Raw genomic sequence first — 27,975 nt, 5'->3', positions numbered from 1 at the left:
AAGTGATTAGAGTATTACATTTCACATGGTAGGAGTTTAGTAAATGTTTATTAAATGAATAAATGAATGAATGAAAGCCTCTTTCAGAGGATGTTCAAAGTCTATCCAACAATAAAGGTGGAAACATCAGAAAGTGAGTGAGAAATACCTCACCTCCTAAAATTAAAAATAAATAAATAAATAACCTGACACACCAATATTTTCAAGGGAAAAAAAATTCTCCATAAAAGATAGATTCATAAGCATATAAATCAACACTGAGGATCTTAAAACCAGAAAAAGGACAAGTAGTAAACTTTCAAAGAGAATACAAAGCTCCCTTAATAAATATGTCAAAACAAAGGAAAGTATATCAATGCATAATAAAACACAGAATTTGTAGAGTTCCAAGAAAGCACAAAATAACTATTAGAAATTCTGGAATGATTCAAAAGATAAATGAAATTTACAAAAGAATAAATTAGGAATTAATATGTCAAAACTAAAAGCTTTTAATTTAAAAATTCAATTAGCATTTTAGAAAAAAGAATTCATCAAATGTCTAATAAATTTGATATACAAGAACAAGGTGTGGCAAAAATCATACAGAAAGGAAGAGAAAGTCAACATTATGAAAAGCAACACAAACTACACACAAGACAAAGTAGTTCATCTTGAAGATGAAATGTAAAGGAGCAATTTAAGAATCCTACAATCCTAAAAAACATTACAAATTAATTTCTTTTAAAAACCCAATCTTAAAAATCATAGTACAGGAAATAATATGAGAACACTGCCCAGAATTCCTAAATACAGATAACAAAAATATCAGTCAAAGGAATCTAGAATGCCTTCTTTAAAAAACAAAAACAAAACAAAACAAAACAAAAAAAAAAACTATGATTAAATTTGGCAATTTCAATGACAACAAATTTTGTAAGCAATCAGAAAAGAAACCTTTAAATATAAAGAAAAGGAAATTTGAATAACACAAAATTATTCTGAAGTTACAAAAAGTCATGAAAATGAATAGAATAATATATTTTAAAAAGCAAAGGGGCTCAAGCAACAATCTAAAATAACCTGTCCTGTAAACATGTAGGCTCACGTAAACATGAGCCTAATTATCAACATATAAAGAGATATTTAAGGCATTTCTTAAAAAAAATCAAGTAAATAAATAAAATAATTATATAACATTATATATATTATATATAATATAAAATATATATAATATATAATATATTATTATATATTATTTGTTATTCATTATATAATTAATATTAATTATATATAATAATGTATATAATATGTAATATATAAATATAATACTAATAAATACAGATAAAACCAAAGAAAAACAGACATAAACAAAATATTTGATTTTTAAACAGCCAAAACAACAGAAACAGAAGAAAGCACTGCTGCCAAGGAAATAAGTAATGAAATAAATTATTCTGAATTAATACATCACTTTTTTAAAGAAAAAGAAAGATATTGAGGAGTTCTTGGATTCATCCTTCATAAGAGGAGCTGGATTCCCTGGAATAGTTTCTAACTGTTTTTGTTAAGTTATTTTAGTCATATCATACTCTTTGTGGCCCCATTTGGGGTTTTCTTGGCAAAGATCCTGGAGTAATTTGTTATTTCCTTCTCTAGAACATTTACAAATGGGGAAACTGAGGCAAACAAGGTTAAATGACTTGCAAGGGTATAAGTCTGTAGTTGAATTCAGATCCTCCTAATTCCAGGGCTGGCACTTTATCTACTGGACCACCTAGCTGCCCACGTATTTAAATTCTAGCAGTTATCTCCCCCACTCAAATACCCCAACTCCTTGCCTTTCCCTATCCCTTCAAAAAAAAAAAAACAACGTTGGGACAGTTCCATAATTAGAGATCCATGCAATATAGTTACATATAACACATTTTTTGCTTTGAATGATTCATAGATCATTGCAAATGCTGGCTGGGATCTATTTGCTAAATAAGAATCATGGAATCTAAAACTAGAAAGAAAGTCATCACTGATATAAGAAGGCTAGAAAGCTTTCTAGGATGAAATCCTGAAAACATAAAGGATCTTCACTCTGATGAGTTAGAAAAGAGGCAGATGTCTAAAAAAGATTAATGCAGATGCAAAGAGATATACAGACCAATTTAGAATTTTAAAATATATATAAGTACATATGTACATACATTTATGTATATACCACACACATATGAAAAAAATCAGTGTTAGGAAACTCTTCTCTGTGAAAACACATCAATTCATTGTTGGTAGAATAAATAATAGTATGATGGTTTATATTCCATCTCTGGTATTTACTGCCTGTATGACTTTAGGCAAGTAAATGAATTTCTCTTGATCTCAAGTCCTCATATGTAAAACGAGCAGGTTAGACTAAATAGCTTCTGAAGTGCCTTCCTACTCCAGTCCTGCAATCCTAAGTGGTTCAAATATTCTATATTTCAATTTACAATTATGCAAGAGAAGTGACTCAGTACTTACATTACTAAGAATATACTCCAAGAAAATCAAAGACATAAATATTCACCGGTTGGTTGTTGTCCTTCGTTTTTGTAGAGGGCCAAAATGACATGACTATCTTAGAGTCCAGTTACAGTGTGTCCAGCTGTGGCTGATCAGACCAATACGAGCTCAGAGTGCCCTGTCACAGGTTGGACACAAATATCCCCTGTGACTTTTGAGGTAGACTCTCTAACACTGCATATCAAGTGTTGCTAGAAGTGAACTTGGTAGGGGGAATATTTTGTAGTCATCACTTTTAATTTGAACCACTCTTCCCAGTATCCAAAATGGTAGAGATAAGTGTGTACTGGTTTGTGACATAGTTATATCATGGCCCTTATCACATTTTTTGTATTAAGTTTTATGGGTATAGGAGACATCCGGCACATCGGCAGCAGCTTATCACAGGGAATAGAGGAGACTCCCTCTGTTTAAGGCTTTTGTGTTCACACAAAAGCTTCAACTCACGCCCAACTTTTCATCACCATGGGCAAGAAGCCAAGAGGAAAATGTCCAGAGATTCTTTCATATGATCTGAAGTAGAACTTTTTCATGAATTCCTGAGAACAGTCTCACCAAGTCTCCATGTATATACTCCTTTGTGTATATTTGTTTGCATGTTGTCTCTTTCACTAGATTGTAAGCTTCTGGAGGACAGGCATTGTTTTTGCCTCTTTTTTGCATTCCAAATGCTTAGCATGTGCCTGGAACATAGGAGGCATTGAATGAATGTTTTTTGCTTGAATATTGCACGTATTCTAAAGAATGGAACCTCATTAGCTAGTTCCCCATTACATCAATAAAAAGGAAATGGAGTATACATCTACACCACTACTAGAGGCAGCTAAGTGGCTCAGTGGATAGAGCACTGGGCCTGAAGTCAGGAAGACCTATGTTCAAATGTGAGTCAAATACCAGCAGTGTGACTGTGAGCAAGTCACTTACTCCTGTTTGCTGGAGAAGGAAATGGCCATCACTCCAGTGTCTTTGCCAAGAAAATCCCATAGACAATATTGATGTGCTATGGTCCTCAGGGTCACTAAGAGCTGGACACAACTGAACAACAGCAACAATAATAATGCACATCTTTAAAAGGAAATACTGATGACAAAGAATTAGCATCAGGAAAAAGTCATACTTGTATTTATATATACTTTTAAAAGGCTATTAATAGTCAATTTGTGATTTTTATATGCAATTCTATACTCTGCATATGGAAATGTTTATGTTTGTTGATTACTTTCAAGCTGATGATATACATATATAATATATATGCATACACACCATATAGACACACATAATCTTATAAAACATGAATATTTCCTTTTTTGAGAGGGTTACTAAATTGGCAAATAAAGATAATATTTTCCCCAAAGCATCTGATGTGGATTAGTCAATAGTATTAGATGGGTTTAGAAGTGGTTGGAGCCAGAAAGTAGTCATTAGTGATTTGGTATCCATTTGGAAGGAGGTCTTGAAGTGACTCAAGATTCTGTGCTTACCCTATAATGCTTAGCATTTTTATTAATGACTTGGTTGAAGACAAAGATGACATGCTTATCAAATCTGCAGATGAGACAAAGTTAGAAGGAATAGCTGACACATTGAATGACTAAATCAGGATCCAAAACATTCTCAACAGGCTAGAATGTTCAGCCAAATCTAATAAAATGAAATGGAACTATCAAAACATCAACTTCACAAGTCTGAGATGGAAGGGATTTAACTAGACAGCAATTTCTCTGAAGTTCTGGGGATTTTAATGCAAGTCAAGGGCACAACAAGAAAACTGCTGAAAAAGCTAACAAAATATAGGATGCATTGATCAACATTGAGTCTAGTTCTAAGGAAGTTAGACTTGCTGTATTCAATGCTAGTAAGGTCACATCTAGAGTGTTTAAGGACATGGATAATTAGGAGACTGTTTATCAGAAATGGTCAACAAGAAGGGAAAGGAGGATTAGGTTTTTCTGCTTGGTCCTAACAAAACTGGCAGCAATGGCTAGAAACGAAGGGACAAATTTAGGACTTGAAGGAATGCTAAGGGGATGTCCTCACAAATCAGGCTATCAACAGTGAAGCAGTCTGCCACAGGAATTCCACATCACTAGGGATCTTCAATTAAAGGCCAGATGACCATGTTTCAGAAGACTCTTATATGGGATTCTTGTTCAGATATGATTAAGGATAGAAAACCAAGGTCCCTTCCAAATAATGATATTCTTTAATTTACCAAAAGACCCACGCTCAATCTCATTCCACTCAACATCTCTAATACTATTTTAGAACTGGAAAAGACTGTCTATTAAGCTATGGACTCTTCTATATTTTCCTTTTGTACTTTAAAAAAGATTTTTTTATCTTTCAAGTCATCAGACCATCCCTTGATTTTGTACCTGTGGAATATGAAGGCAGCACACCTTGGAATCCAGCCAGCCAGGAAAAACCTCTACTGCTAATGGCTTAGCTTTCATCACTGAATTCACAGAGTCCCAGCTCAGAAGTCTTGGAGGAATCTATTAGATTATAAACTATTTGAGCAAAAAGAAATGAGACTTATTTATCTTCAGATTTCACCAAGTACCTAACAAAGTTCTTTGCACATCATAAATGTTTGTTGCATAAAATAATGCTGACCAAGAGTCATGACAGCAGAGCAAAAGCTGGGAGACAGTTCTGAGATTTATGAATCCTGATGAAATGATAATTCATTCAGGGAAGCAACTGGGAAAGAGAACTGAAGTAGAAAGAAAAGTGAGTTTTTAGTTCTTATTCTGCTACTAATCAGTCAATAAACATTTATTAAATGCTTACTATATTCTAGGACAGTCTTTGATCTAAAGAGTTTAGAGTCAATAGAAAGATACATCATGGTGTAATGGAAAGGAGGAGCCTAGTTGAAATCCCCATTTTATTACCTATGTGATGTTGGGAAAACCACTTCAACTCCTTGGGTCTCAGTTTCCTCATTTGAAAAATGAGGCAGATGGATTGGATGAACTCTAAGGTCTCTTCTAACTATAGATCTACGATAAGTGCATTTATACAAAATAAATACAAGATAATTTTGGTAGGGTGGCACTAGCAGTTGAAGGGAAAAGCTTCATGTGGGAGGTGGCTGTTGTGCTAAGCTCTGAAGAAAATTAAGGATTCCAAGAGGCAGAGATAAGGAGGGAGGACATTCCAGAAATTGGGCCACAGCCTGCACAAAAGCAGGTGGGTATGAAATTCTACATTAGAGAAACAGCAAAAAAAAAGTCCATCATTTTGAGCCAAAGAATGTGTGAGGGGAAGGCTGGAACCAAGTCGTGAAGGACTTCAGATGACAGAGGAGTTTTATTTTATCATAAAAGGAACAGAGAGCCTCTGGAGCTATGTGAACTGAGGTCAAGTCAAATAACCATCTCCAACACTTGTATATTGGTAAATAAGCCCGCAGGAATAGCAGAGGAGGGAGGGTCGAGGCTCTTAGTGCTGGCAGGATCCTGGGGCTCCAGGTTTAGCAAAAGCTGCCATCAGTCAGCATCTTTCTGCTGCAGGGAGCAATCAGCTAGACTGTTTTGATCTTCCAGCTGCCTCTGTAATCCGACTGCTGTGGTAGAGGGAGTGATTCAGAGCAAGACAAAGGTGTAGGGAGGCCTTGAAGTGGGCAGATGAGCCATGGTGGGCTAGGATTTATCCAGAAGTTGGTAGGGTTTATGTTTTTCTTTCTGTGTCTGCTGGTAATTTGTCAATAAGCCTTCTTTCTCCTCTAGGAAGATACTTCCCATGTGTCTGTCTATATCTCCTGATCAAGTGATCTTTGGGCTTAGGAAAACCTTCTTTCCCCCATCTCCTAACCCCCTCCCAGAGTTAGAGAAATGATAGTAATGAATCTGGGTTACCAAGTCAAGGAATACTGTGTCCTTCCCAAAACAATCCCAGCCGTTCCCTCTCCCACAGGACAGTGCTGGGTCAGAGGTGGAGACCCTTGACACTTGGACCTCATTTGTAAAATGAGAAGACTGAGCTGAATTTTGCTAAGCTTTCTAAGTTTCCTTTCAGCCCTAATTACTCCCCCCTACCAGAGATTCTAGAACATCCAACTTTAGGTACTTTCCCATCCCTTTCCATTTGTTACAATAGAAAAAGAAACCAGGAGCAAGAATTATACCCCAATTATACAATTATACCCCAAAGTCACTTGTGTAATATGTAGGGCCTGAATTTAACTATCTTAATTTCTTTTGCAGTTTTGCTATTATATCATACTACCATCATTCTCCATCTCTCCATCAACCCCTCTAATTTATAGACATAGCCAAAATGAACAATTTTTGTAAATGGCGTAAATAATATGTGCTTGTACTTTCCCATTCTTTCCTTTCAGCTTTCTCACTGTTCCCATTACCCTACTATTCTGCCCTCTTCATAGAAGTGGAGCAGCTTTCTTTAATAAGAGAATATTTACACAATAAAATGGTATCTCAGCTAACTAGAACTCAGTAATTTTGCCACCTCTTCTATCTGGAGCATAGTTGAGAGCCTGGAGTACATATAAAAAAATCTTTAGCAACTAAAATGATTTCATTGCCTTTCCATGGAATAAAACTAACACACTTTCCTTCAGGTCTCATTTGGTACTTATTTATTCTTACTTTAAAAACAATTTAAATGAGCTTGGTCATCAAGTTTCAGAGTCCAGAACCCATTAGAAACAGCACATTGGAAGAAGAGGAAAGGATGCTACATTCAGGGAAACAAAGCACTAGCAAGAAACAACAAAAATGACAGAGAAATAGGAAAAAAACAAAACTATAAAAATCTGGCCTAAGAACTAGCAATTTGGTGACATTTAATAGAAAAACCACATGACCTCCACAGCCTACTTTGATGTCCTTGTTTGATACCCTACAACAACAATGTAGGGTCATAAAGATGACATCATGATCAGTGTATTCTGGTTAAGAAGGTAAGGGATTATTTCTACCTTAAATATCAGGAGAGAATACTACCTTGTTCTGAATGTCAGGTTGGATCTGTGCCCAGATTAGAGGCTGCTCCATTTATGTTTGAGCTCCTATGTTCTGTTTTATTTTTTAAAGAACATTGTTATAGCACCAAACAAATGTCTCTTTGTGGAAAGGTTCTTAAATTTCTTGAACTTCAGATAAAATAGTAATTGGCAGAAAAAAAAGTGGGCCAGGGTGATTTGTAATAATACATTTTGGACTGATTTCCAGCCAGGATAGTTAAAATAAAAGGTAAAGAATTTTGATGCTTAAAAGGGATAGCCCTCAGCTATCTGAAAAGCTAGGATACTGAGATTAACTAATTCTCCTAGTGCCCAAGAATTTGTATAACCAAAGTTTTACTATATGTATGCATATATTATCATTATTATAGGACTTGGTTGTAGGACAATTATTATTATTATTATTATAGGACTCAATTATAAGACAAATAAAGGAATTGAAATATATCCATTATTACTGTAGATAGGACACGGCATTTCATGGGGCTTAGGGAGTTCTGATAAGAAACTTCTTCAAACTACAATTTACAGTTGCATGGGCACTTAGAGGTTCAGTAGTTGGCCCAGTGTCACATAGCCAACATACATTAGAGTTAGAATTTGAACCCAGTTCTTGCCTTTGAAGTCAGTTCTTTCTCTATTATACTGCCTCTGCTATACTAAATCTAATACTAGTTGTATGATTCTGGGCAAGTCACTTACTCTGATTTATAAGGGATTGCTAGCAGTTTCCAAACAAATGAAATTATAAACCTGGTAAATACACACACACACACACACACACACACACACACACACACACACAATTTTTAAAATATGAATATACAAAACGCAATTATTTTTGTTCTTGTTCAGCCACATCTGACTCCCCATAACTATATTTTGGGGTTTTCTTGGCAAAGATACTGGAATGGTTTGCCATTTCCTTCTCTAGCTCATTTTATATAAAGTAAACAGGATTAAGTGACTTGCCTGGGGTCACCCAGCTAAAGATGGGTGTCTGGAGGTTAGATTTGAACTCATGAAGATAAGTTTTCTTGATTCCAAATCCAGTGCACTATCCCCTGAACCATTTAGCTGTTCAAAAGTATTTATATATAATAGAATATAAGTAAAATTACTTATTTATGCTTTTCAAGAATCTTGGTAACATTTCACAAAAACTTCAAAAATAAATGAAGCAGATTGATATTAAAGTAATTAATTATTAGGAACTATGAGGTAGAAATACATTCATCAGATCATAGATTAAAGAGTTGGAAGAGTTCTTCAAGATCATATGGGCCAGGGTCCTCATTTTACAGATAAGAAAACTGAGGTTATGAGGGTTGAGTGATTGCCCAATGTCACAAAGGCAGTAAACAGCAGAACAAGGATTTTAACTGAATCTCTGGTTCCAAATCTAGCATACTTTCCCCTATTCACTGATCTCAAATTAAAATATAAATACTTGGTACTGTAGTACCACGTTGATAAACAAAAGCAACTAACAAAAATTTATCAAGGTGCCATTACTAAAAGTCCCTCCAGAGAATGAATTTGGTCTTCAACAGAGTAGGCCATTCTAGAACTGTTAAGCATCTATTTATATAATATGTAGTCATCCTTCAGTAGCTAGGTGCTGTTGTGGATAGAGTGCAGAACCTGGAGTCGAGACTTCTCATCTCCCTGAGTTCAAATCCAGCTTTAGACACGCAGTAGCTGTGTGATCTGGGCAAATCACTATCTTACCTTAGTTTTCTCATCTCTAAAATGAGCTAGAAAAGGAAATGCCAAACCACTCTACTATCTTTGCCAAGAAAACTCCAAATGAGATCCAAGGAGTCAGACATAATTTAAATACTTGAACAGAATCCTTTGCTACAGGTAACTATGAAATTCTTTACAAAAGGTGCTAACAATTAGCAATCTGTCAGGAATCTCTGTATATTTTTCACTGCTACTGTTACAACTGACAATATAAATATTTAACAAGCAGTTCTAAAAATTAGTGTAAATTATAGGAACTATAGTGAAAATGTAGGAATTCAGCATGCTAGCAAATAAGTGAGGGGAATTATTCACAAAGTACACAATTTCAGAAAACATAAAGATGATGTTTAGAAAACAGGAAATCGTGGATTCAAATTTGACTTCAGATCCTTACTTGCTAGGTAATTTTAGGTAAATTACTTAACCACTGTCTCCCTCAGTTTCTTCATCTGTAAAATTTGAATAATAAAAGCACCAATCTTCTGAGATTGTTATAAGGACCCATTGAGGTAACATATGTAAAGTGCTTTACAAACTTAAAATGCTATATAAATATTAGCTCTTAAAACAACAACTTTTTCTCATTGGTCCTATTTGATATCTCCTGTTATCTCAGTCTCACTCTTCTTATTATGTCTCCTATTCCCCATATTTCTCTTTAACAGAGGAGCCCATGACAAAGGCCTCTCACAACCCATATCAGGAGGTATTTCCAACAAGAGCCTTTGATGATGACAATATGGGTGACATCAGGACTCATTCATGCTGAGAATAGTAGAGAATGACCTAGCAGTTTCTTTCTACTCTTCTATTATCTTCCTTTCTGTCTGACTCTGCCTGTTCCTATTTACTGGTAGACTGAGTTGACTTCCACAAAAATAAAAAGAACAAGAATGAATATGATAAAAATGCAGGCAAGGAATGCCAGTTTCTTGGGTTGATTGGCAGCCCTGAATAATCCATGCTAATTTGCTGTCATCCTCCCTTACCCATCTGACACCTGTCCCCTTGCTCAAGATAACAAGATGTTGACAATGAAAGAAAGAGGGGAAAAAAGAAAATAAAATAGCATCCAAAGTCCTTACTATATATAAGACATGGAAACGTCTATTTCTTCTGTCCTGGTTTATGAGCAAACTGTTTATAAATAACTAGGATGGGTTTTCTATGTCACTACATTTCTCTATTACTATGAATAGTTATCAATTGACTAAATTCAAAAGAGTCTTTCCAAGGCTTCAGTTGTGATCATCTAAGAAGCTAACCAGAGTAGGGAGCCAACTGACCGGAAGATGACAATTGAAACAGTGTTAAAAGTTTTCTTCAATTTCCTTCAAGATAGGAAATATTAGATCAGGATTTGAGGCACAGCTGTGGCAGAATACTGATTAAAAAGCAAGGAAGACTCACAAAATAGTAAGAGTGAGAATTTTTTAAACTAGAATAAGAAGCACCAAATCTAGGCTATGAAGTTAGTTCCCAAGGTAGGATTCAAACCTCTTTCCCAATAATCATGCCCCCAAGTAGCCAATGTTTCTCAGTAAAAACTGAGGCATTTGTCAGTCATGTCTAGTTCTTTGTGACCCTGTTTGGAATTTTCTTAGCAAAGATACTAGAATGGTTTGCCTTTTCCTTCCACTGTTCATTTTACAGATGAACAAACTGAGGCACATAGGATTAAGTGGTTTGTCCAGGGTCACACAGCTAGTAGGTTTAAATTCAAAAAGATGAGACTTCTTGATTGCACTCCCTGCACTCTATCCACTGCACCACCCAGCTTCTCTTTATTCCAAGTCCAAGTGCACTCTAAGGATAACTAAAGTCCAGTAGTTAAAATTAAAAGTGAAACAGAAATATTGAACCATCTACAGATTTAGAATGAAAAGAACCCTGTAGTTGGTGTCAGAATACCAAATATTTGATTTCTGGATTCATCCCTTACTAGGCATGGGATGCTTTTTTTGATCATTTATTTTATTTTTTTTAATTTGTGATTCTCATTACCTTCCCCCCACCCTGAGAAAATTTTAAAAATAATCCAACAAAATAAATTTGCCACATTGGTCACATTTGGAAATGTCTTTTTTTTTCATTTTTAAATCATCATCTCTTTCCCTTTGAGCTTATATATATATAAATATATATGTCATTATTGATTCATATTACCTTTAAAAACAATTAATCCTCCCAATCTTTTTGACTTGAACTATTACTAAACACCTTCCTCTCTTTGAATGCTTCAGAAGTTATAAAAGTAGTTCTATCAAATCAAATGCTGCCTCTCTATAACTTTTACCACTTAGTTTGAGTTCCATCCTCTAGGGTAACACAGGGAACCTGTGCTATATTATAGTCCCTAAAATAGGTGAACACAGGTATCATCTTCCCCCAGTCTTCTCCTCATTAAACACTTTTAGCTCTTTCAATATTTATCAAGAACAGTCTCTAGACCCTTCATCAGCCTCTTATTCATCCTACTTTGGATGCATAAATATTTGTCACCATAAATATTTAGTCACCATCAGTGTGGTGAATTTCCATTAACTACCTCTTTATAGAGGTTATAGTACTTGTATCACCATATATAGTTCTTGACTCTTTCTTTCCATAGGTTCTCCATAGAGCAGGGGTCCAAATCTGGGCTTCATGGACATATTTAAAGGGGTGGGGCAGTCTGTGAACTTCAATGGAAAAAATTTACAATTTCATTTTATTGACTTATAGCTAAAATTTGTCACTACTTTCAATTATTTAAAAACATTATCCTGAGGAGTCCAAAGACTTCACCAAGCTGTAGATTCTGTCAATGAAAACCATAGACCCTTCATCTCAATCATTTCCTAAGCTTCAGTCCTGCATCATCAATTGCCTCTTGGGCTTTTCCTACTAGAAAGATCTCAAAAAATCAACCTTTCTATAGCAAAACTCATTTCCCCCTCTCCCACCCCTCTTCCAAATTTCTGCCATCTCCCAGGTAACTAATCTTCAACTCCTCATTCTCCAGGACCCCACAATGCAAACAGTTGCCAAATCTTGCCTTTTATTCCCTTTATAATATTTTTCACATCTGACTCCTTTGCTCTTCTCACACAGTTACCACCTTAGTATAAAAGCCTTCATAATCTCTTATCTTGGTCATTTCTCTGGCCTCCAAGAAGTTCTCCTTATTCATATATCTCATTGCTCTAGCCCACCTCCACCCCATACATATAAAGGACTGCCAAAATGATTTTCTTTAAATATAGACTATCAATTCAGTCTCCTCTTGAATCAAATCTAGTGGCTTACTATTGCCTCTGTTTAGATTTTGTAAAGCTTCATAGACTGCCACAATCTATCTTTCCAATCACAGTGTATGTTATTTCTGTGATCCAGACCAAATGGACTTTGATTCCTCTTACATAATAGTACCTCTCCCATCTCTGTAGAAATAGTTCGTCATATTAAAGATTCAAATTAATATATATTGTTTTTCTTGACTATGCATATTTGTTGCAAAGAATTTGTTTTCATTATCCTTTTTTTGTTCAGTCGGATAGAGAAAGGAAAAAAGAGAAAAAATTAGATTTTCATTAATTAATAAACACTTTCTCAAATAAAAAAAAATAGCTCAAGCACCACCTTCTAACTTAAGTTAGATCAATTGCTTATGTTTTTGACTATTGGTGCCTTTCTCCTTTGCTACATTGTATTAACTTACTTTATATTTATTCTGATTATATTTAGATATTTAATTATGATTTTTCCCTTCTGAATAGAGATTGTGCTAGTCACTATGTTTTTCTAGTACCTAGCATCATGTCCAGCCAAAGCAATTATATAATTACTTGTTAGAATGATGGATTGATAGCTTCTTTTATATTTCACAATTGCCAATATGCTAGATTGGCTATCTTTCTATTCTTTCATTTGGACTGTGTGATTATACCTCCTTTTCTCATCATCATGTCCTCTTCAGAGAGTAAAGATAATGAGCTAATTGCTCAATTTCCCTCTTAAAATTCGGTACCTGGCATGGAACATAGTGGTGTGGACTGGCCATCACACCCTGGGACTATTAGTTCCTATTCTTTCTAAATGTTCACAAAACACCTGTTTAAATAATCCCTTGTAGAAATTTGCCAGGGAAGACTGTCAAGTTTACTGTCCTGTTGTTCCTGAATTTGAGATTTTTCTCATTCTTTTAAAGACAAAAGTCTTACAGCTTTAACCCCCTGACATGCTATGTCTTTTCTGGCACACATGTTGACTGCAGCTTTTTGGCCAGACTTGTAATTTCACTGATATAAGGAAAACCCTAGGAGAGTCAGACTAGCTGGGTTCTGAGGTCCCTTCTAATGCAGACATTCTAGATTATTTAATTTAGAATCTTAAAGTCAGTAGAAGTGCATTCTCTATTTCTTCTGACAACATCTTGTCATGAATGAATAGAAGCGGGCAGCAAAAGTAGCTTAGCTCAGTCTTGGCAGCCTCTCCATCATATGCTTCTGGAAGACAGCACACTTACCGATAAGCCAAGTCAGGCCTCTGTAAAGCTGTTTCCCTCCCCGGGAAGAGGCAGTCACCTACCCCCACAGTGTGACTCTTCCTCCCAGGGGACGCAGCAGGATTTTACCCACTGCTGGGAACTAACTGTCTTTCTCAATGTTTCATGGAACACAGGATAGGGCTTTAAATTTTTTTTTTGCTTTTGGTTATGGAATAAAACATGCATTTCCATAAAATAACATAATAAAAAAGATTGCACATGGAACTGCCAATCTAGTATGTATAAATTCATGCAAAAAATAGGAAATGGCTGCTGGACAGGGCTTCTACAATATCACTCTCCATGATAATTTCCTATCTGTTGCATGAATTTAAATATACAAAAGATTTCTTTCTCTACTGTGCTCCTCTTGTTCCCATTTGACATTGGTTTCCCCTTGTACTCTCAGAAAAAAGTTACATTCTTTTTCCCTTCCAAAAATATGTAGTATGTGTATAATACTGGGGTTCAAATCCTGTCTCTTGCTAGCTGGGAGACCCTATGTCAAATTCCTTTAAAAAAACCCACAATTCATTTTCCTCATTTGAAAAATGAAGAAGTCTCATGTAATTCTAGATCACATGAACCCCCATCCTATCTGGTAGGAGAGAAGACGAAGAGCATTCTTCAAATAGTTTTGATTTCTTTGATTTAGTAGCTGCAGATCATTTATCAGTGATGACCACCAAACAGGAAAACAAGCATAATATATTCCCTATGGGTCCTATTATTGTTTCCCCCAAATCCATATTGCTAGTGGCTCTAAATGAACTAATGGCCCTTTGCGCTTCTCTAAAGGAAACTTCAAAGCAACATTTCCTTTCGATGTCTATTAGAGGGACTGGTGCTCTTTAAAACTGCTTAGTCCCATCTCTGTCTGGATTAATTGTCACATTCAATAAACAGGTTATTTGGTTCATACTTTTGCTTCAAGGACAGATGGAAACTTTTTTTTTCCTTTAAAGGTTTCTAGATAAGGAAATTCTACATTGGCCCCTTTCTAGCTTCTCACATCATTCTCTGTTGGGAAGTTCTTCCATCAATCTAATCCAAATGCTTAAGCATGTTCTAGTGGAAAAAAAAAAAAAACCAACTGCTGAATGTTTTCAGCCAAGAGAGATGCCTCAGGCCTCAGTGGAATCCATGAGAACAGGGGCCTGCTGTTACTTCTCCTTCTGTTGTCTATTCTTTTTTGTTTTGGGTGAAATAGAATAAAAAAAGCTGGAAGGAAAAGCTACACAAAGTCCAAATCCATGCTGAGATTTTTCAGTCTGCCAGCACCAGTGCAAGATTGTTGAGATGATGACTTATCCAATGCTATGACACATTTGGAAGTTAACTAGCTAGGTTGGTGCAGTGGTTAAACACCATGACTGAAGTCAGGAGAACCTGAGTTCAAATCCGATCTCAGATTTATTAGTCGTGTGACTCTAGGCAAGTCATTTAACTCTGTTTACCTCAGTTTCCTCATCTGTAAAATGAGTTGGAGAAGGAAATTACAAATCACTGCAGTATCTCGCCAAGAAAAACTCAAATCAGATCATGAATTTAGGATTCCCCATTGTAGACACAACTGGGAATAACTGAATGACAATAAATAAATCGGTAAGAACAATACCTTGTAGAAACTGCTTTAAGGAAGAATTCACTCTCCACAGAGACCAAAGCAGTCTAAAGGAGAATGTGCCCCCAAGTATTGAGGAGGAATGTTTGTACTTTTGTTCATGCTATTTCTTCATAGATAGCCCACCATGATAATGTTAACTTACCCCTGTATATAGCATCAATTGACTAGATTGTATAGAATTTGCAAGACTTGACTTAAAATCCAACTTCACATATTTAGAAAATTACTTAGTTATTTGCCTCAGTTTCATCAGCTGTAAAATGGCAATTCATAATAGAACCTACTTCTCAGGGTTATTGTGAAGATCAAATGAAATAAGGTTTGTAAAATGCTTAGCCCAGAATCTGTCCCATACTAAAACACTGTATTAATGTTAATTATGCCATTATTATTATGTCTTTGATACTAATTTATTATCTTGGCAAATGTGGGCAAGAAACTTACTATCTTTAGACCTCAGTCCTGAGGGGTTAGATAAGATCAGCTCTGAGGTTCCTTCTAACTTCAAATTTATAACTATATAACTAAGTTTAGGTGAGATGGGTGTGAAGAAATGGCCTTTCAGTTCTTCTTTGTACAACTTTCATTCTATTTCTTTTGAAAAACAAGAGTTACTAAGTTCTTTCTCCCTGAGTCCTATGTTTCCCATCTTATATATGTTTCCTTCATATAGCTCCTTAAGATTTATTGCCTTTCCTCTCCATCCTTGCTACAAAAATTTCATCAGGCAAGCTTAAAAAATTGGTGGTGATTTTGCATCAAAGTCAGATCAGAACATCCTGTTCCTTTCCTTAATCTACCAGCTTTTCAGTAAAACCTGCAGCAAATAGAAGAAAAGATAAGGTACCATTTCTAACTAGTAAATGCCAAGCAGTGCACAGTCACTGGGAAAATTAAAGACAGCAGGGTTCTCTCCATGGAAATCTCTCTCCAAAGCAAGCCCCAAGCAAACAAATCTCTCCATGACACTAGGCAAGTATTAAACTTCTCTATACTTCCCTGGAAAATTGGTTAGTTCCCTGTCATCCTTAGTCATCCTTATGGATGGAACTGCCAGAGCCAGAGCCAAAGGAAGCTTCTAGCCTAGTTAGGAAAGGTGAGTTTTTACAAATACACTTTACAAATATAACCACTGTATGCTCCAGTTTGAGCAAAAAAAACTCAAGATGCAAGTCAATGTAGAAACCACCTGAGTTCAGTACTGCTTCCCAACTATCTCTGCATGGCCTGAGTTTCCATTCACTTTCTCCCCTTCCCAGTAGAATGTAAAGTTGTTGAAGACAGTGAATGCTTCATTTGTGTCCTTGTGTCTCCTGCTTCTGAATTGCAATGGTCTGAGATCTGATCTTTAAAAAAAAGACCTGAGTTCAAGTTTCTTTTCTTATCCATTCTAGTTATATGAATCTGGGCAAGTCACTTAACCTCTCATGACTCAGAAAATTCTTTAAGTCAGACATTCTTAACTTTTTTGTGTCATGGATCCTTTTGGCAATCTAATAAAATTTAGGGTCCCTCTTCTCAGAAAAAAAAGTCTTTAAATTCACAAAACAAAGAAAACCTGCTATTTTGAAACATAGTTATCAAAATATTTTTTCAAAGTTCACAAAATCCAGGTTAAGAACCCCTATTCTAAGACTGTATGTCTTAGGGAATTTAGGTCAAGAGAATTTCTTCACGTAAGAGTTTTCCACATAAATGAAAACACAGGTCTAGTTCCTATCCCCACCTCCTATATCCTATCACCTACCTCCTACCATATATCTAGTTGCTTTGTAAAACATTTATGGCATTGGATGGAATAGGATCTTCCAAGGTCGGGCACTGCCCTTCCCCAAATGGACTTTCCACATAGTTCCCACTCCTTGAATATTAATCATAACAACAATGAGGCTCATGAGGGAGATGGGAGCCATGCTCATGATATCAACAAGAGGGAAGACAATTGGAGAACCAACTCTTGCTCTCCCAGAGCCCCATGACACTTTCAGAAAAAGGTAGGATTGACGTTTGAGAATACATCCTTTAGACCTTACCTGGGCACACTAGCCAAATAAGTCACAAGTTTCCGCAAGTCTTCCTGCCTTATTCTGTCATGATTGCTTCGTGCAGGAAAAGTCAGAATGGGTCCACCTCGCTTATCTCGGCCACCTGTAGACAGGAGAAGCAAGAAAGGAATTACGATCATTCTGATAACAATTACCATTTATATTGTGCTTTTAAGGTTTGCAAAGTGCTTTACAAAGATTGTCTCAATTAATCCTTACAACAGTTCTAGAAAGCAGGGGTTATTGTCCCCATTTTATAGATGAAGAAATTGAGGCAGACAGAAGTTAAGTGCTCAGGGTCGTCTTACATTTTAACTAAGTGTCTCAGGCAGGATTCTAATTTGGGTCTTCATGATTCGAATTCTAAATTTCTATCCACTTGCCACCTTGGTGTCTAGGTTGAATGTCACTAATAGGTACAAAGTTCTCTAATCCATTCTCTTTTTACCGTCTTTTAGGAAGTGGGTAAGATTGTCCCAGTAGTATGTACAATTAGCCCAGGTAACTGCCTTAATGGATACACAGGCAGAATCACAGCAAAAAGGGATATAACAGAGAGTCACTTGGGGACTTCTGCCTTTCTTGACTAAGACTCTGGAAACAAATGTGTGGTTGCTCATTCATTTTCAGTAATATCTGAATCTTCATGACCTCATTCTAATGGAATTTTCTTGGCATAGATCTTAGCGTGGTTTACCATTTCCTTCTCCAGCTCATTTTGCAGATGAGGAAATTGAGGCAAACAGGGTTAAGTGATTTAGGGTCACACAAGTTGGAAGTGTCTGAGGTTGCATTTGAACTCGTCTTCCTGATAGATTACTCCTGTGCTAGTTCATACCCTAGTACTTAGGAGCTCAACCTGAATTTGTTAAATTCATAAGTCTAGATTGAAACAGAACTTGGAGGCCATCTCAAAAAACATCTTTCTTTGACATTATGGAAACTTGAGGCCCATGATGTTAGGCTTAATTAAAGCAAATGGCTAGTATAAATGAGTTTATATAGTAAAAATTATATAGTATATTATGTTATATTATATATTATATAGTAGGGCAGAGATAAGCTGACTTGAAGGAGTTCAAGTACCTCCTCTCTGTGCAACATGCTGTTCTGTCAATGACTTCTGAGGTCTCTGGAGTCAGAAAATAGGATCACATTCTCTCTCTGACACTTATTATACATGTGCTTCACGACAGAGAAAATAGCATATTGAACTTTAAAAAAAAAAACTTTTTTAAAAATCCATAATTTTTGTTCATAAAGCTCTCCTAAGGTCCTCCTGTTGAATTATTGTGACCTTCTGCAGCTTGTCTTGATCTCTGGTCCTGGCTATACCCAGGCTATTCCACCAATCATCAAATGATCCCTCTCTGTGCAACATAACAAGCTTGTTCTTTAACTGGGCTGACAAAGCCAACTCTAAGTGCTAAAAATGACAATTCTAAGGTTCATTTTTATCTTTGTGTGTGTGTATATATGAATGTGTGAGACAGTTGGGTTAAGTGACTTGCCCAGGGTCACACAGCAAGTTAGTGCTAAGTGTCTGAGGCTGGATTTGAACTTGGATTCTCCTAGGTCCAGGGAAAGTGCTCTATCCATTGTTCCATCTAGCTGCCCCAAATGGTTCCTTTTACAAATCTCATAAAAAGTCATTAATTTCAGTGTGTCCAAAATTAACAATCTCATTCATGCAAGATCTAGGATTTTTGAATTTTCATACCCATCAAATAATTAATTTATCCCTAATATGTATTTTAATATTTAATTTTTGATTACATATAAAAACAGTTTAACATTTGTTTTTTTTTTTAATTTTATATTCCAAATTTTCTCTCTCTCCTTTCCTAACTCCCCTCCTTATGAAAGCAATTTGATATAGATTATACATGTGCTCTCATGCAAAATGTATTTCCATATTAATCATGGAAAACACAGACCAAAAATCCCCAAGAAAAATAAAAAGAAATATTTAAAAGTATGCTTCAATTTGTATTCAGATTCCATCAGTTCTTTCTCTGGAAGTAGATAACACTTTTCATCATAAGTCCTTTGAAAATGTCTTAAATTATTGTATTGCTGAAAATAGCTAAGTCATTCATAGCTGATCATCATAGAATGTTGCTGTTATTGTGTATAGGGTTCTCCTGGTTCTGCTAATTTCACTTTTTATCCATTCATGTAAGTCTTTCCTGGGTTTTCTGAGAGCATCTTGCTTATCATTTTTTACAGCCTAATAGTATTCCACCACAGTGCTATAGGACATCTTTTTTAGTCATTCTTGAATTAATAAGCATCCTCTCAATTTCTAATTCTTTGACACCACAAAAGAGCTGCTATAAATATTTCTGTATGTATAGATCCTTTTCCTTTTCATTTGATCTCTTTGGAAAACAGACCTAATAATACCATTGGCTGTTCAAAGAATATACACAGTTTTATAGAGTAGTTCCAAATTGCTCTCCAGAATAGTTGAATCAGTTCACAACTCTATCAAGAGTTTATTAGTGTCCCAATTTCCCCATATCCTCTCCAACAGATATTATTTTCCTTTTCTGTCATATTAATCAATCTGATAAGAAAGAAGTGGCACCTCCGAGTTGTTTTAATTTGCATTACTTACGTTCTTTAGGAAAAAAAAACCTTTTATTTATTTAATCTGCCTTAGATCATCATATTTATCCCCAGTACTCTTTTCCTTCCTCTTCCCAGAGAGCCATATAATATAATAAATAATCTTTTAAGAGAAAAAACAACACAATTGATCAGTACATTGTGAAAGTCCAAAAACAGGTGCCACTTGTGAACTTTCCAGTTATAGGGAGGAGTAAAGTGGGGGTAGGAAGGGTCTTCTCATTCTCTTCATTTAAGTGCTGTTTAATCTTTATAATTTTGTTGCATTCATTTTTGATCATTTGGTGAGTGCTTGTTCTTTCCATCTACATCGTGGTATAACTTGTATTCTTAACACCAAGAGCATGAGTGATTTGCCCAAAGTCACGCAGCCCATATGGATCAGAATCAGGTCTTGAATCTAGGTTTTCCTTACTCCAAGATCAGTTCTCTAGTCACTATAATAAGTTGTTTATATATAATAAAATTTATAGATAACTTAATTCATATATAACATATATATATATAAATTATATCTAATCCTATATTATAATATGAAACATCTTATATATCACATAATATTCTATATTATGAATAATATTGTTACCTATATTATATAATTATATGTTACATATAATTATATACAATAAGTACATATATAATATATTATGGCATATAATAAATTATTACATATATTTTATTATACATATATGACTTAATATATCTAAATTATAATACTTGAAAGTGGCCTCTTGGTTGTTCCTAACATAAAGTCCTACATCTCCTGGCTCTTGGAATTTTTCACATGGCTGAATGCTCTTCCTCCTATCTCTATCTCTTGCTTCCCTCCATTCCTCCAAGTTATATCTCAAATCTCATTTTCTTCAAGAAGTCTTTCCCAATCTTGTTAATGCTAATGCTTTCCTCTCAGTTAATTGTCTCTAGTTTATCCTGTATTTAACTTGTTTGAATATAGCTATTTGCACGTTGTTTCCCCTATTAGAGTGTAAGGTCTTTGGGGATGGGGACTGTCTTTCTCTGTATCTCAGGTGCACAGTCTCTGGAGCGTAGCAGGCCCTTAATAAATGCTGATGACTTAACTGACTTGTATTCCCTTTTGTTCTTAGCTATTCATGTATTGGTTTTATTGGAAAACGGATCACCCGGCTAGACATTGAGTTCCTTGTAGGCAGGAACCAGGACCTTAGTTAACTTTCAATCCCCTGCATTCAGGTTGTAAACTACGCAGAATTAATGATAGGCAAAGTAGACCATCACTTTGGAGTGATACTGAAGGTGCAGGAAGACACCTTTGAACAAGACTTTATATATATATATATATATATATATATATATATATATACACATACATGATTTTAATACTAATAAATTCCATTTCCATAGCCCACAGGTATTAATTTCCTGCTGCCGTGAAGACTCAAAGTCGACTGTTGCACAGGGATTGCAATTTTAAAATTTACTTGGGGCATATGAATGATAGATCTCAGATCTATCCATAGGCCTAACTACTGTCCAGGAAATTCCTGAAAGCCAGGGAAAGTCCATTCAGTTCACATAAGTATTGCATTGGGGTACGGAAGGGAGGACAGGAGTTATTCTCTTCCAAATTGTCCTCTGATTCTGTCTACTCTGTCCTTAAAGGGAGAGAGGGAAACTAGGCAAAGGGAAAATAATAATGAGGGTTTTCAACCACTCAGAAATAATGGAATGAAATGAAAGATGTACTTAGAAACCATCAACCATCTTCTCTAACCTTGATCATAAAATCAGAAATTCAGAGCTAGAAGAGACTTTAGAACTGATTTAGTCCAACCCTTCAAGAAACTGAGGTCTGGAGATATTGAATTATTTGTTCAAGTTCACATTTGTAGTAAATTTGGATCACAGATTTAATAATAATAATAATAACAATAATATTTATATGGCACTCACCATGTCCCAAGATCTGTGCTGAGTTTTATAATTATGATCTTATCTGATCCTCACAAAATGCCTGGGAGATGGGCTATTATTATCCTCATTTTGCACAGATGAGGAAGCTGAGACAAAAAGAGGTAAAATGGCTTCCTCTGGATTACATAGCTACTAAGACCTTTAGGCTGGGTTTGAACTAAGGTCCTCCTGATTCCAACGCTGGCATTCTATCCATTATACCACCAAGGGCCTCAGCCCTTATTTAGGCCAATCCACTCACTTTTCCAGTGAGAAAACTGAGTCTTGAGAGATTAAGCACCTTTATAGGCTTCCAGGTGGTATAATGGATAGTGCTAGGCTTAGCATCAAGAAGATCTGAGTTCAATTCCTACCTCAAATATTTACTAGACACTGGACAAATCATTTAACCTCTTTCCTCCCTAGATTCTTCATTTGTAAAATGAGAATAATTACTACTTTAATAATAATTAATAAAATGAGACTAAACCTACCTAATAGGATTGTTGGGAAGATGAAATGAGATAGAACATATGAAATACTTTGCAAATCTTGAAGTGACATATAAATGCTAGCTATTGTTTTTCATCTTATATTTAACTTTTCCACACACAATCTATAACTCCCACAAAACACGATTCCTCTTGCCCGGAATGATCTCACTCCTCACCTCTACCTGCTGGTTTCAAATCTCACCTTGTACCAACAGTCTTTTTGCCTACCCTCCACCTCCAACAATGGCTTCCCACCAAAGCTACCTTCTATTTGTATTTCATTGTTTTCCTCATTAAAATGTGAGTTCCTTTAGAATGGGAGATTATTTTCAGCCTTTCTCTGTAATATTAATGCTTATCATGGCATATGACACATATGTGCCCACTAATAAATGTAAGTTGGTTGAATAGCAGTCTCCCTTGTCCAAGTTCACACAACAATCTTCTCCTCTGCATCTTTAGGTGACTTCTGACAATTGCTGCTCATCTGGTGGTAAAGTTGGAGTAGGTAGGAAGGTTCTTGGGTTTCTCAGAAGCTCTCCACGATCCCAGGAATGGTGTTACGGGGCTCCCACAGAATCCAACTGCTCAACCACAGGGAGTCAACCCTGAGTCCTAGAGGAGCTGGCTTCCTCAACCCACAGAGCCAGGGTCCTTCTATATAACACGGAAGGGCTCCTGCCATGGGGGTCTAGGGAACTGTCAGATTTGTTCTAAGTATGCTCAGCAATCAGCAAACTCCAAGGAGGCCAAAGTTCCACCTTCCTCCTCCAGCCTTTCAGAACCAGAGAACATTTCTTGGGGGTAGCAGCTGAGACACTGGGGAAGGACATTAACCCTTTCAGTTACTGGGTGGGCACTGAGTGTCTACAATGTGAAAACAGCAAGAGACACCCACCCACACTGCCTGTGCAATTTGTAAAAGCACAGCTTGATGTCTTTCTATGCCTGGCTTCCCCACCTGTAAGATAGAGATAATCATAATCCTCATATGCTCCTTGATCTATGTCATTAGATTAATTTAGTAAGTTCCAAAAAGCTTTTCAACCCACTGAGCAGTTTTTCCCCTTTAAAGGCTGTTCAGAGTTTATTAGTTATCACTGAGCAGAAAGCAAACACAATTACTTGGCTGTCCAAAAGCACAGGGATGACTTGGGAAGTAAAAAATGTGGGTTTTGTCTGCTTTATTTCAGGGTAAAAGGTCCTGTAAGGTTGCTTCTAGTCCTAATAAAATCATGGGATAACAGATATCAACCTGAAGAGACCTTAGATGACATTCAGTCCATCTGCCTTATTTGAATTGACGAGACTGAAGCTGAAAGAAATGAGTTGATTTCCCAGGGATCCACAGTTGTTGTGTCTGAAGCAGAATTTGAATTTGTCTTCCTGACTCTAGACCAGTTCTCTATCCACTGAGCCATCTAGCTAAAAATCCTATAATTTTGTCATCGGTATTTTGCTTTTCCTTCCCTTAAAATTGTAACCCAAGTTTGTGAGGGACAACAGTCCCAGAATCCACTGCACAGATATTTGGGGTCAAAATTCTGGGATGCTGTATGGGTCAGTGTCTAGAATTCCTCAGGGACTTTGTGGGAGGACAAAGAGAAGAATGAAAAATAAACATAACTACTCCTATGTTTAAATAGCCAGACTAACCTCAGAGGCTGATTGGAAAGGGAAAGATTGGAGGACAAGACTGGATGATGATGATGATGATGATGGACAATAGGTTTAGGAGGGAGGAGGAATGGAAATGATGCTACAATTTACACTGAAGTCTCAGAGCTGGTTTTGTTAACTTCTTCACGTCCTCCTGAGGCAGGTCAAAGGTGATTTCTATCAGGAGAGCACTTTCCTGGAACCTTTCTAAGTGCTCTGGGAATCTCAAATGAATGGTATTGAATGGATAACTCATTCCTCAAAGAACAAGCTTAGCCATCAACACCTTCAGCCTGAGCTGGAGAGGCTGAGGTAGTGGAAGATAGTGGAAGGCTAGATAGGACCTCGAAAATCACCTTGTCCAAACCCTTCATTTGGTAGAGGAGAAAATTTAGGACAGCTGAAGTAGTCTCTATAGTTACACAAGTGCTAGATGACAGAGTCAGGATTCAAATCTAGGTCCACTGAATTTTTTTGTTGTTGTTTCAGTCAAGGCTGACTCTTTGTGATCCCATTTGGGGTTTTCTTAGCAAAAATCCTGAAGTGATTTGCTATTTTCTTCTCATTTTACAGATGAGGAAACTGAGGCAAACAGGATCACATAGTAAGTGTGTGAAGCCAGATTTGAACTCAGCAAGATGAGTTTTCCTGGAATTTTATTCATTGCATCACCTGGCTGCCGATATAATAACCTTCGAACCACATTGTCTCACCCCAGAATATTAGCATCCAGATTTGTTAAAACCTTGAATATATGATCAAGGAAAGCTTTAGAAATTCTTCTTGTAATCTGTCATATTACAACACTGTCTCCTCACTTGGAACATTGTTCCATCTTGCCTACCCCCTCCTCCCATTGATGAGTTCCTCCTGGGTTTCTATTTTGAGAGAGGTCCAGGCTGGTCAACTACCAATCTTCTCCCTCTGCCTCAGGCTTTCCCAACTTCAAGACCAGGTCCCCAAGCAGATACTCCTTCCCTTCTCCTCCTGCTTTTCAGGACTAAACTCCTTGAAGGCAAGAACTGTCTCTCTTTGGGTTTAGCATAGAGGCTGGAATATGGTAAGTTCTCTTTTTTTTAAGCCTTTTTGTTTTTCTTTTTAAATTTTTAAAAAGTTTTTAATTTCAAAACATATGCATATTTAATTTTCAAAATTCATCCTCGAAAAACCCTGTGGTCCTAATTTTTTTTTCTCCCTCCCTTCCTCCACCCCCTCCCCTAGATAGCAAATAATCCAATATATGTTAAACATGTGCAATTCTTCTATACATATTTCCATAATTACCATACTGCACAAGAAAAATCAGATCAAAAAGGAAAGAAAATGAGAAAGAAAACAAAAAGCAAACAAACAACAACAAAAAGCTGAAACTACTATGTTGTGCTCCACATTTAGTGCCCACAGTTCTCTCTCTGGATGCAGATGGCTCTCTCCATCACAAGTCTATTAAAATTGGCTTAAATCTAGTTTTTTTATTTTTAAAAATACATGCAAAAATATTTTTCAACTTTCACCCTTGAAAAACCTTGTGTTCCATATTTTTCTCCCTTTCTTCCTCCCCTCCCCTAACCAATATAGGTTAAACATGTGGAATTCTTCTAAACATATTTCCATGTTTATTATGCTGCACAAGAAAAATCAGATCCAAAAGGAGAAAAAATGAAAGAAAATGCAAGCAAGCAAACAACATCAACAAAAAGAAGTGAAAATACTATGTTATGATCCACGTTCAGTTCCCATAGTTCTCCCTCTGGCTGTGGATGGTTTTCTCCATCACAAATCTATTGGAATTGGCCTGAACTTTATAAGGTAAACTCTTAATAAATATTTGTTGCTTTTCAGATCAGAAAAGCTCTGAATCTTTCTCAGTTAGGTTAGAATAAGGTTCTTCCAGGTGAGAAGAGGGTCAGGGAGGTAAGACAACTGTATTTGGAATCAAAAGACCTACTATATGGCATTAGACAAGGCAACTTCTCTAGGTACTTTCCAGATAGGAGGACTGGATTTGAAGCCCAAAGGCTTACTGTACGGCAATACACCATATGGCAATACACAAAGAAATCTCTCTAGGTCTCTTTTTCCTTCCATATAGAATGAAGGATTTGAACTTTGACTTTTTTTTATTTAGAATTTTTTTCCACAGTATATATGCATGAGTAATTTTTTTATAATATTATCCCTTGTATTCATTTTTCCAAATTATCCCCCCTCCCTCTACTCCCTCCTCTTGATGACAATCCTATACATTTTACATGTGTTACAATATAACCTAGATACAATATATGTGTGTAAATACCATTTTCTTGTTTCACATTAAGTATTAGATTCCAAAGGTATAAGTAACCTGGGTAGATAGACAGTAGTGCTGACAATTTACATTCACTTCCCAGTTAAACTTTGACTTTTAAGATCCCTTCCAGATCTAAATCTAGGACACAAGTATTCTCCAGTTTTAGTAGGAATAGCAGCAATAGCAGTTAGCAATAACAACATAGAATGACATATTTATATGGTGCTTTAAGGTTTGCGAAGCATTTTACAAACATGACCTCTCTCAAAAGAACCCACTGAGGTAAGTAACACAAGTATGACTGTGCCCCTCTTATAAATGAAGGAAATTTTGAGGCCTGATTCATTCACCTGCAAACACTCTCTTCACATACTTCTCTCCCTGTCGGGCTTAGTTAGGGACCTTTACAAGGGTTGGAGTGAGGGCACTGACATAAAAATGTTATCTTAGCATTAAATCATACACCCTTAAGACTGTAATGGATCCCCCAAGGTCATTCAGTCCAGGCAACAGGACATTTAGCCTCTTTTTGGTAGATTGATAGCTCTTTCATTCCTAAAACCATTATTAAGGATAAGAGTCTAAATTCTGGATATTTCATAAACATCAAATGTGCTCTCTTAATAATCTGTGATTGTTGGATTTTTTTATTCTGAGATAGAGAATTACTTAGTAAACTGTAGAAGTGAAAAATCAGTATTTAAAGGGGAAAATTTTTAATAGCAAGAATAATTACCAAAAAAATCAGTATTTAAAGAATTTTAAAATAACAAATAAAAATCAGTATTTAAGGAAAAAAACTTAAAATAATTAATAAAAATCAGTAGTTAAAGAATTTTTAAAGTAACAACTAAAAACCAGTAAATGAAAAATTGAAAAACAATAAAAAATAATAAACAAAAATAGTATTTAAAGAGTTTTTAAATAACAAAAATTAAAACAAATCTGTATCCAAAGAAAATAATAATAATAATAAATAAAAATCAAATCAAACTTTAAAAATAAATCATAAAAATTAAAATTTAAAAATCAGTATTTAAAGAAAATTCTGTATGAAAAGAATAACTGTTTAACTCTCTAAGTATACTCATTGGTTCCACATGCAGAAGTTCCTTTCATGTCCTATAAAAATTTTTTTTGATATCTTTTTAGATCACTTTTATTTTCAAATGCATCCCTCTCACTTGCCCTATTCATCAAGTTACCTCTTCTTTCAAAATGTAAAGAAGAAAAAAACTACTAAATCCAATCAACATCAATTGAATCTGACAGTAAATACAATGTTCCATTCCCATAATCCTCCATTTCTGAAGAGAAGAAAGGGAGTTGTATTGTTTGGGCCCTCTTCTTTGAGGGCAGCATGGAAAAGTGTGCTGCATTTTGAGCCAATGGACTTAAGTTTGCATCCTGGCTCTGAATGATATTGGGCAAATCATTTGCCTTTACTGGATCTCACTTTCCTAACTCATAAACTGAGAGATTTTACAAGATG

General features: G+C 35.8%; 1 protein-coding gene across 11 annotated transcripts in view; it reads right to left on the bottom strand.

Annotated features, from left to right (window-relative positions):
- Positions 1 to 27,975, bottom strand: part of KALRN (kalirin RhoGEF kinase) — a 934,437-nt gene that overhangs the window by 628,190 nt on the left and 278,272 nt on the right. For all 11 annotated transcript variants that reach the window (XM_074301431.1, XM_074301444.1, XM_074301430.1 and 8 more), the window contains exon 3: positions 17,466 to 17,580. In XM_074301431.1, coding sequence (XP_074157532.1) covers positions 17,466 to 17,580 — 115 coding nt within the window. The remainder of the gene's footprint in view (positions 1 to 17,465; positions 17,581 to 27,975) is intronic.

The sequence above is a fragment of the Sminthopsis crassicaudata genome, chromosome 3 (assembly GCF_048593235.1).
Source record: "Sminthopsis crassicaudata isolate SCR6 chromosome 3, ASM4859323v1, whole genome shotgun sequence".
Lineage (NCBI taxonomy): Eukaryota > Metazoa > Chordata > Mammalia > Dasyuromorphia > Dasyuridae > Sminthopsis > Sminthopsis crassicaudata.
The sequence above is the reverse complement of the archived record's forward strand: the minus strand, read 5'-3'. Positions and strand labels throughout refer to the sequence as shown.